The 11,224-nt window shown below is 36.6% G+C and overlaps 1 protein-coding gene and 1 non-coding gene across 2 annotated transcripts in view; both read right to left on the reverse strand.

Annotated features, from left to right (window-relative positions):
* Positions 1 to 588: 588 nt before the first annotated feature.
* Positions 589 to 11,224, reverse strand: part of LOC148952974 (lateral signaling target protein 2 homolog) — a 62,359-nt gene continuing 51,723 nt past the window's right edge. The window contains exons 8-9 of the mRNA XM_089088213.1: positions 8,814 to 9,855; positions 589 to 3,037 (exon numbers count right to left, since the gene is read on the reverse strand). Of these exons, the coding sequence (XP_088944339.1) occupies positions 2,903 to 3,037; positions 8,814 to 9,855 (1,177 nt within the window). The 3' untranslated portion in view covers positions 589 to 2,902. The remainder of the gene's footprint in view (positions 3,038 to 8,813; positions 9,856 to 11,224) is intronic.
* Positions 3,069 to 3,142, reverse strand: TRNAN-GUU (transfer RNA asparagine (anticodon GUU)). Its single transcript has one exon. It is a non-coding gene; the product is annotated as a tRNA-Asn (tRNA).

Genomic DNA, 11,224 nt, shown 5'->3' on the forward strand with positions numbered 1-11,224 from the left:
CGTAGGTTTGCGTGTAGGTTTTCAATCTTATATGGCCTTACTACTGTAGAGGTGCCTCAAATAGCTTCAGGTTTGTTCTTCTTTTTTCTCAATTTCAAAATTTTTTACTTATTGATATAAGCATACATCGTAATACACATAACTATGCAACCTGAATTCCCACAATTCTTATGAATCCATTTCTTTTATCTTAAAGCAGGTAGTGTCTTTGGGATCCAGAAATCTTCACTAGGAGACGCGAAGAACATTGAATACCAAAGCATTCCAGATTAAACTGGGATCAAAAAAAGAAGAAGGAAAAAGGCTCAAAATTCCTAGAAGTGGCCGAAATTTCAGGGCAAGGTTGTGATTTTGGGCAAAGTCGACGCTTCAAACAGAATACTATGAAATTGGAATGCTCGATGGTATGTCAGCCTACCAGGATCATAGAAGTTGACCCCCCCCCCCCAAAAAAAAAACAACAACAACTGTGTCATTAAAAAGTGGCCTAGATAGTACAGAAAACTTTATATCTTTTCTTATTTGATAGTTTATTCTGCTTATCGACAAAAAAACAAACAAAAATCGCAAAAAAAAACAACATAGAATAGTTATAAAAATTTATTTGTTCGGTTTTGTTACAAATCAGTCACCAATAATGATTTGCCCCTTAGTACAAATACTCAAATAATTATGTTATATAATTATAAGGATGCCATAATATGTACAACACGGTAGAAATAAACCAATAACAAAATAGAAAACAAAAATCAAAGTTGAATAAAAAATGCAGGACACACACTTTTTCTTCTAAAACTACATAATAATGCACATACAACAGCTTCACCACCTTAACAAAAATAGTGATAATAACAAAGGTACAACGTTTTAAAATGTTTAAAAAGCAACGAACCAATAAACACAACTACCACCAAAAAACCAACTAGCAATCAACATAAATTCTCTGTGGCTATAACAATATGCGTCCTAACCTCTTGAGCTTACCATTATTTACAATAATATCATGTTCCTAGAGAAAAAAGCGTCTATCAACTTATTTTTTTTTTTAAGGAAATTGAAGGAAAATGTATGAAATCATGTAGTAAAAGCTTCAATATTCCAGAGAGAGGAGGTACGAGCCAACCACAGATCCTTGGCGGAACACAAGGAATAAAACTACGCCATTCTTGGAACAAAAGCTCCACATCTCACTTAGAAGTGATACAAAATCACTGAAAAAATATCTTCAGAGGCTGAAACAGATTTTAATTAAAATAATACAGCCCGAACTTGTATCAAAACCAGTCTACCTCAGGCCGACAACACATTTACATACGTTTTTCATCCCCGCCACGCTAAAGAGCAGTGTTAAAGAGCAGAATTGAAACCATTTCAAACAAACTTAATACTAATTTATTATATATCTCGATTTACGGGAAATTGGAACTTTTTGGGTGGGCGTAGAGTGAGGCTTTGAATAGATTGGGATGGAGGAGGAGGAGGGTGCATAACTCTGTTCGCCTCAGGCGGCTTGGTGCTGCAGTGAGTTGTTAGTAGTGGTACTTGTATGATATACCCCAGCCGCTCAAGAAATGAAGTTAGGTTAATCCTAATAAAATATACCTAAGTATGATGAAAATATACTTTAGAAACAAATTTGGGCTATATATTTGCACATTAGGGGGAAGAATACAGCGGGACTGCATGTAAAATGTGTTAGCTACAATTATTTTGATATTATGAAGTGAGAATTGTTTTCTGACTTCACACTGTCAAAATAGTTTACACCCCCCCCCCCTAATGTGCAAATATATAATTCGGTACTGTTTTTCAAAACGGTAAGCGCGCGACAATTGTATTGAGAATCAGACAGGATAAAACCCGGTACTTAAACGAGACGCTGTATGTAAAGATAGGCATTACAAAGGGTTTCTCACTCCGGGAACCATATTTAAACTTTAGTTTTTTGGGGGTTTAGGGGGACTAAAAGGTACCTAAGTTGAATTGATTAGGTTAGGTTACGTATTTAATATATGCTATGCTTTACCCCCACCTCCCTCCCCTAATGTGCAAATATATAGTCCAAATTTGTTTCTGAACTATTATATTTTCATTCTAATTTGTTTATTTCATTAGCGTTAACGAAACTTCACTTTTCGCGCGCTTAGTAAAACAGTACCTATAATTCCCGTCTATTCTGTCACTTCTCTTTGTCTTTTCTTACGCTAAGTTGAAAGAAACTATCGAAAGAAACCGGTTTACAGTACGTCAATGCATGAACAACTTGAGCTGTAGAGGGTATATAATACAAGTAACTTAGTAGTAGTAGTATATATGTGGATTTCAGCTAAAGGTATAAGTTTAAGTGGATTAGCAAGTTAAAAAAGCCTTGTGTTCTTTTGAGAAAAGCGTTTTTTTTTTTTTTTATTCTTGGGCCAAAATAAAACAAAAGTGAAAAAGAGAACAAAAATGAATGCCATAGGTTTTTATAATTAAATTTACGTTTCATAATTAGCGTTGGCTATTCTTTGGTGTAAAACAAAGATCAATTCAAAGCGCAGGGCAAGCTATATAATACTTTCTAATCTAGGCTAGGTGAGTTCAAGGGGCTATTGGAGGGCTTTCTTAGGGCACTTTTAAACTAAAAACACCCTATTTTACATTTAAATATCATAAGCTCAACCAGAAAATCTTTGTTCTGAGGTTTGAAACATTACTAATATTTCCAGCAGCACACTGATGTTCAGTACAATGCCATACTATCATGAATTTATCCAACAGTTTTAAACAAGAAAGTTACAAGTAGATGCAGTAAAAAATATACACAAAAAAGTATGAACAATTGCTAATATGGAAACGCTCCTACCACTAACTTAAAATGCTAGAAACAAGGAAGAAACAATAGGAATAAAACAAGTAAATGCTAGGAAATAGAGGCATCTGTGATGTTAAAATGACTTAATTGAAACTTAAAGCAGACTTCACATACTCTGACAGGCTTCGTATATCCATAACGAGGTAACGGCACTGATCGAGCACTGCATCTATTACAAAACACCTAAAAAGAGGAAAATGAATTGTAAAATATTCGCCCCTGGGTGGGCTCGAACCACCAACCTTTCGGTTAACAGCCGAACGCGCTAGCCAATTGCGCCACAGAGGCTTATATGTATAATAAAGATATTCATAACATTTTATAACACATGTAAGAATTATTCCGTAATACCAATAACATAGGCTAAAAACGATAGACATAAAAAACGAAAGAAAGGAGAAAGGACAAAAAGTAGTTTGCGACCAGTGGCGTTATTTCATCACAATCCTGGGGGAGGATGGCAAAGTTGAAGCCAAATTTCCCAAAGCAAGTGAAAATGACAGTAAAAACAAAAAACAAGCCATTTGGCACCATAAGCGGTAAATATTATATTTGGAACGAGCATAAAAAAAAGACGTCGAGTGGTATATTCACTTTATTCGTAAGTCAGTAATATGATTTGGTAAAAATTTACCCCATAAACATACTACTATAAAAGTACTATAAAGGTACTTTATAAATAATACTAGACAGATAAATATAAAATAAAAAACAGATCTTTAGCTGGGGAGGGGGGGGGCATAGTAGATTACACTCCTGTTTGGGACTTGCTACTAAGTTAAGTAAATTAAAGTTACAGGAATGGCTTACAGCGCAAATTAACGTTCGTGAAGATGTTTTCAAGCTCCCATATACCACCCTTCTCTACTTACAAAGTAGTAGCTATGGGAGGGCCCATAGCAAATTACGCTCCTGTTTGAGACTTGTTGCTAAGTTAAGTAAATTAAATTTACAGGAATGGCTTACAGCGCAAATTATTGCTCGTGAAGATGTTTTCAAGCTTTCATATTACACCCTTCCCTACTTACAAACAAGGCCGTACCCAGAATTTTTTCGCGGAGAGGGTTTTACTCAAAGATATTTTTCGGGAGGGGGGGAGTACACGAAAAAAACTAAAAAAACGCATACAAAATTTGCTTATATCCATTTTTGTTACCGTTTTACGAGCAAAAAAAACATTTTGGGAGGGGTTCAAACCCCTAGCCTCCCCCCTCCGGGTACGGCCTTGCTTACAAACAGGATTAAGGGTAGAACTGAGGTAATAAGCTATGTATAATAATAGTTATAAAAAGCTGGCTACATTCATATATGAGCTGTAAATCCGATCCTTAAAATTTAATTGAAATATCACAAAATGTTATCTGTTGATGGAATTCCGTGCTCTGGAGATGAGGGCTGAGTTCTTGAAAACACATTTCCATCTTTAGTTTGGGCTGTAGATGCATTTCTGAAAGTTTAATGTGTCCAATTAAACAACTTTCTAAAATAGCAAAAGCCCCATAACTAAAGTCCTGCCATTCTGTTGAAATTTTCACTCTTAGGTTAATAATTGAGAAGTGCCTAAGTTTTCAAACACCTTTGGTCCTCAGTTTTATAGATTATGAGCAAGCGTTTGATTCTGTTGATAGAGGAGCTTTAGTAAAGGTTTTATCCTTGTATGCAATACCAGACAAATACATTAAAGTGATAAGTGCTATGTACGAGAATAACACTGCTGCGGTTAAGGTAGGAAATGATGTTAGCAGCTGGTTTTGTCTTAAATCAGGAGTTAAGTAGGGTTGTGTTCTATCCCCCTTTATATGGATTATTTTGATGGACTTTGTTTTAAGGAGCACAGGAAAGGCAATGGGAGACCACGGAATCAAATGGGGAGGAAAAAGTCTCCTGGACTTGGATTTTGCTGATGATTTAAGCATCCTAGATGAAAGTATGAGCAAAATGAATGAAGTTTTAGAGTTTTTGCGAGTTCAGGGTGCTAGTATTGGTTTGAAAATTAATGTTAAGAAGACTAAGTCACTAAGGCTAGGAATAAGTGAAGATGAAAAAGTGACGTTGGGTAATGCAAAGATTGATCAGGTGGGCAGCTTCACTTACCCGGGAAGCATTATTAATAAAGATGGTGGGAGCATTGAAAATGTTAAAAGTCGAATAGCCAAGGCTCGGGGTGTTTTTTCACAGATTAAAAAAGTCGGGAAGAATAGGAAAATAAGTCTACAAACCAAGATTATAAACTTTGAAGCTACAGTGGTGATAGTGGTCAAATCTTTCTTTGGAGCATGGGCGCTCCAAACAGCGGATGAAGATTTTCTCGATCTTTTCCAGAGAAAGTTCTTAAGGATTGTCTGGGTACCCTGCTGACTGACCTTATTTCAAACAATAAGCTATACGAAAAATGTGGTTCAATACTGCTCTCTAGGTCTATAATGAAAGAAAGGTTGAGGTGGTTGGGGCACGTTGTGCGGATGATGTATGATAGATTGCCGAAGGTTGTTCTTTTCGGCCTGCCATGTAGAGTTACACGGACATCAGGTCGACATCGCGTTAAATGTTCGGAATCCATAAAGACAGATTGACATGACCCGGTCAAGTCCGGGGCAGGGGTAAAAACGTAGGCGGTGACGCGCGGCGAGTGGACGAGGGCCATGTAAAGCTGGATTTGTATCTGTTAGCGTCATGCTGCGCGGAAATAGTAATAGCAGTTAGTAGTGGTTTGCTGTTTGTCTAAGAGCGAGGGCATTGAGAGGGACGGGGAAAGAAGGCAGCGCCCCCTTAGGATAACCATTGCCCTCCCAGACACAATCTGAAAAGCAAGCGTAAAGACAATTTTTGACAGAAGATTGTAAATTTGAGCTCAATGTTTGCGTTCATGTGGTAGTGCTTTCAATGCAAGACGGAAAACAGGGAGGAATTAAATCTAAAAAGAACATTTCATCAGATTTATAGCATAGAAGTCAATAAGATTACAAAAGAACACCAATGCAAATTACCGTATAAACAAGAAGGGTAGCAGGCATCTCAAAGACCAGGTACTTCATCCGGTACTTATGTATTATAGCGACATCACTTGATCTGAGTAGAATCGATTTATCTGATCATGGATGAAACTCATTTAGTTTGCGATGTGTAGTAATAGAGAATAGTGTCTGACCATGGATGTTAAAATGAAGTGTACTTATCTGTTAGCCAGTGCACACTCGAGAATTTGGATCTACAAAATCAGAGAATAACCGGTTTATTGCTCTTTGTATGTGAAGACAATTAGCTTCGACTCAGTGGAAAACTACATTGTAGCTATATTTTAATAAATATTTCGTTGGTATTTTGGTTAGGTTAGGTTATATTTTGCATGCAGGCCCGCTCTACTTACCCCCCCCCCTAATGTGTAAATATATAGCCAAAGTTATATATATATATATATATATATATATATATATATATCCTGCCTATCTCCCAAGCACCTCAGTTGTTTCAACCACGTACCTGTAGATCTAAATTCTCGAGTGTGTACTGGCTAACAGATAAGTACCACAAGGTACTTGAAGATGCACAGAAAAAAAGATGTATAACATTTAATTCCCCATTCAATGATCTTTCAAAACAGAAATCACTGCCGCAGCAATTTTGACCCCCCAAAACGACCAATCCACAAAATCAGCTAACTGGTGTATATAGCCTAGGACTAAATTTCTTTGGGGCAAATAAACATATTTTTTCTTACTTTTTTCATGGGAACAAGTGAACCATAGCTCAGATTCTAGAGGAAAGCAGTGTAGGATAGTCAGCACACGAAACAGAACGGGCATCAAAAGCCAATAAATGTAACACAAATATGAAAATTGCAAATGATAAAAAATAAAAATAAAATTGAACGCGGTTTTTCATACTTATTGCCTTTTTGAACCTTTTTGAACCTAATATTCAATTTATGTTACATTTGAAGAATACAACGAGTATCTAAACCCCGGGCGTGTTCCCGGTCCAAAATGCAATTTAATTCGGATTTATATTAAATTTAATATGAATTGACTGCGAACCTGGAACGGTTTATTAACTAATGGTTTCCTTCCGGCGAAACTTTTAAACGCAATTTAACACGGAAAAATTTCCACAAATCGATCATTACAATTCGGTTACAGCACTTATAGTTGAAGAAATAATGGCCTCCATTGGTCATTTGCCTCCATTTTTCCCATTTTGATGATGAATGTACAGTAGTTAATTCAGTAAATACGCTAGTTAACCGTATTCAAAAAAATTCAATAAAAAATTTAATACTAATATAATTTTCGATCGTTACAGCTGTTAATTCACTCTCACCTGGAACGAAATATTAAATTTTTATTAAATATTATTAAATTTTCGTCGGACCGGGAATACGCCCCCAGTTTCTAGAATAGGGTCTCCCTAAAATCTCCCTAAGAACACGACGTACCTTAACATACTAAGTCACTGTTGCATACAAAACAGTAGGCTACAAAACTGTATGTTACTTACTATTCTTGCCTGCATACAAGGTATATACAGAGCCATTCCTAGGGTTGGTGGTGCCCACTCAAAAATTAACTACAGCTCCCCCCTCCCGGTTCATGTTTAAGCAAAAGAAGCCAAATCAAGGTGAAAAATCTGATCAAATTTGGTAATCCCTCAACCCCCCTCTCCTCTGCTGCGGCACCTGAGGCAGCTGACCCGGTAGGCCCTTCCCCCAAGGAACGGCTCTGGATGCACAGAAAGTTAAAACATCTTTAAAATCCTAGAGTCATGCTAATTGCATTTTCAATAGTCTATTAAAATAGAAGAAACTACCTATGTTCAGTTCTATTTGGCTGGGGGCAAAAATTTCAGGAAGTTATTGTACTTTTTCAACACTCAAATAAGCAACCTTCAATAAATCTCTCAAAAACAAGGTACAGCAAGAGCATAGGATTCTCAAAGACTGGCTAGGGGTAAATAATTACTTCCAGGACAAATTAGGGTAAATAACTGCTTCCTGGACAAAATTTCTGCGGCATCTTGAAGAAAGTAGTAGAGCAAGACAAAATAAAAATTTTGAAAATGAGCCCATGGGTCAATTCTTAAAAGTCTCCCAGAGCTTCATTAACTTATCTCAAATACTTTCTGGAAAAAAAATCTGAAAATTTATTGTCTACCTCTTGAAAATGGACAAATACTGATGCAAACTGCCTACTTTTCTGATTAGTAAAATAGAAAAGAACTTATATGCTGATATAAATATCCTGAAAAGCGATTTTAAAGAGAGTAGATCTAAAAGCAATTACTCTAGGCTACAATCCAATACCCTACTGAAATTCTCATTACATATGACTAGATATTTCTTACTCGAAAAATAGAAAACTTTCAAATATGTCCCAGCAGTCAACTTACACATAATTTACTGGTATAAACACACTACCTATTAGCATTGAGGAGAGCTTAGCTTCCTAAAGAATCTTCCGAATCTACCTACATCAAGCATTAGATGGATCGACCTTTAGAGGCCACTCAGAATCTACCTCCTAAAATTTCCTCAAAGTTTTATTCGCCTAGATCAGGCACTTTCTTTATAATTATTATTGGTGGGTAACTGCCCCCCCCCCTCTTTTAAGGGACGTATGCTGCCTACCCAAGCGGGTCTGAAGCTGACGGGTTGGATCCTCAGAATGGGGGAAACAATGGTGGACGACTCAATACTACAAAAGAAGGAATCTTCTACCAAGGGAAAAAGAGGAGATAGATATTAAGTACTTTTCAAAATACCAATCACCAAGGGGCAATACCCCAGTTGCTACCTATTGGTGCTCCCTTATTATCATCATTTTTTTGGGGGGGGGGGGTGCAGAAGCAATGAAATTTTGTGACCTGAGCCTCGACTCAGTTTTGCGAGTCCACCAATAATGATAAAAAAATAAGCTAATTTCTGAATTCTTCAGGTTTAAAATACGAAAAATTTAAAGTTACTTACTTTCCCACAATTTCGACAATGATGTCTTCTTCTTATCACAGTGAAAGGCTGTGAGCATTGCATACAGTCTGGTGCAACGTCATCGGGTATCCACTCAGGCGGTGTGGCCAGAACAAGGTCCGCAGGGACGTTGTCATTCCGAAATATTTCTCCAATGCCTAATACATCAAGCAAGCTTCGAATATCATCTACATCTTGAGACGCGTTCTGATTCCGAATAGGGGTCATCATTTCACTTTCAGCAATAGATCGATTACCAAAGGGTGAAGCTTCTCCATTATTGACTGGATTCCATATAGTTGATTCTACTTCATCATTAGACGGACTTTGAATAGGTTTAGGGCTATTATGTTCAGTATAATCTATATATTTAGTCTCATTAACATCATTTACGCTTTGAAACCGTGGGTTTGTTATGTTTACTGTATACGGCTGTGAGTTACTCACTACTTGCCTAGATTCCGTGACAGGAATACTTTCTTGAACAGTCTCTACGTGGTTGGGAATTTTAATATCTTCATCATCACTTTTGTTAATATTTTCAAAATCCTTGTCCGTTGTTCCATTTCCACTATCTAAGCTATTTGAATCACTTTTCATAAGTGCTGCCTTACATTCACTACTTGTTGACGGTTCATCCTGACCAAGCGTTAAATCACTAACAGTACTCTCCGGAGAATTTAACACTGACTCATTAGGCGGGGCTAAAAGCGCAGACGAATCCAATAAATAGCTATCTAAGGCAGGAACAGGATTTTGTTCGAGAAATACATTAGCCAGCCCAAGATGTGGATTCACATTCATAATGGTGGCAGTTTCTTCATATTGGCAAGCTTCACCAGGATTGTCAAAGCACTCAACTTCAACACCTTCGGGAACTAATTGTACATCATTTGAGCCCAAATCGACTTCATCTACTGGCATATGAATCTGGAAAACTGTTTTGAGAATCACTCGAAGATCAGAGGCGAAATTTGTTTGAAGTTGGTCAGCTACACCCGATATACATACAAACAGCCTATGCAGAAGGTCTTCGGTGCTCCTGGAATACACACAAGCTTAAAAAACGAGAGAATAAAAATGCGCAACACAAAAAACCACAATTTTTAAAATACAAATATTGACGCAAATTCCAATTAATTTGGATTTTACCACTATATTATTATAAAAACAGATATAAACTTGTTTATTTTAGACCTGTATCCAAGTTCGCAGCACTTTACAAACTATTGTGAATTTTTATTCATGTTATGACGTAAAGCGTGAATTTGGCAATGTAGTGAGCCCAACAACTAAAAGCCAGTGTACACTCTACTGCTTCCCAGTTCAAGCTTCGTCAAAGCTTGAGGAAAGCTTGAATAGCAGCCCAGCCCGCGTACCCTATGTACTAAGCCTCCGACAATGTTTTCTTGCATTTAACAATCCCTGTTGCTATTATTAGCATCACTAAATTAAGATTGTATGTGGAAGTGTTAAATTTTCAGCATTCATTTTATGGCAATATTAGTATTAGGCACATCTCCTCTATCTTTTTGCTTATGGCCGAAGTGATAAAACAATTATCTATGGTTAACTGACAAATTTTAATTATAATCTGGGCAACTCGTGATAGTAAATATTGTTTTAGTCTTTTTGTCATGAGTTTCTTAAGCATTTGCAATTTTCTTTTAAGATCCCTTGAACAGCCATTAAATTACTGCAATATATATCATAATAGTGTATGACACAGCAGAATCACATAAAAAAAAGTATGAATATAAGCTATTTTTAAATTGCTTCTGGTAATATTGCTGTACTAGCTACAATAACAACAAAATTCTCGCTCCCTTCTTATCGGATAAATTGTATTTAAATGATTTTTATAACCGCTTTTAGTTTAATTGCATCCCAGTTTAATTAAACCACACATATCACTATACGTCACTTTTGTTGAATATTTGCAAGGCACTCTTAAGCGAATGGGCTAGTTGGACTGAAATTTGGCAAATATACCCTCCCTGGGAGGGGAAAATCAAGGGAGGGATGGGGGTGGTTAACCTTCGACTAAGCGCTACCCTAGTTTAAGTAATTTGTAAATAAATTTTACCGAAATCTGTCCGAATTTTTCTTATTGTAATATTTTTACTAAGCCGCCTACATAACAATATGCATAACTCATTTTCGTTGGAATCTATGGACTACTTTTTGATGATAAAAAAGACGAAATGAGGAAGATCGGCATTAAAATTTCAAGCAAAACAGCTATTGCCCCAAAGAAGCGGTCAAATACCCTAGCTTCCTCTCCTAGCATTAAATAGGCATATTTTGGTTTACATAATCTGCTTCACTTCAACCAAGGTAGAATATTAGCAGTTACTCCCAAATATTATACAAAAAATTTCAGAGAGGCAATAGAAATAAGTAAAAATCCC

This window comes from Artemia sp. Qi Xiang Cuo, chromosome 4, assembly GCF_049724085.1.
Source record: "Artemia sp. Qi Xiang Cuo chromosome 4, ASM4972408v1, whole genome shotgun sequence".
NCBI lineage: Eukaryota > Metazoa > Arthropoda > Branchiopoda > Anostraca > Artemiidae > Artemia > Artemia sp. Qi Xiang Cuo.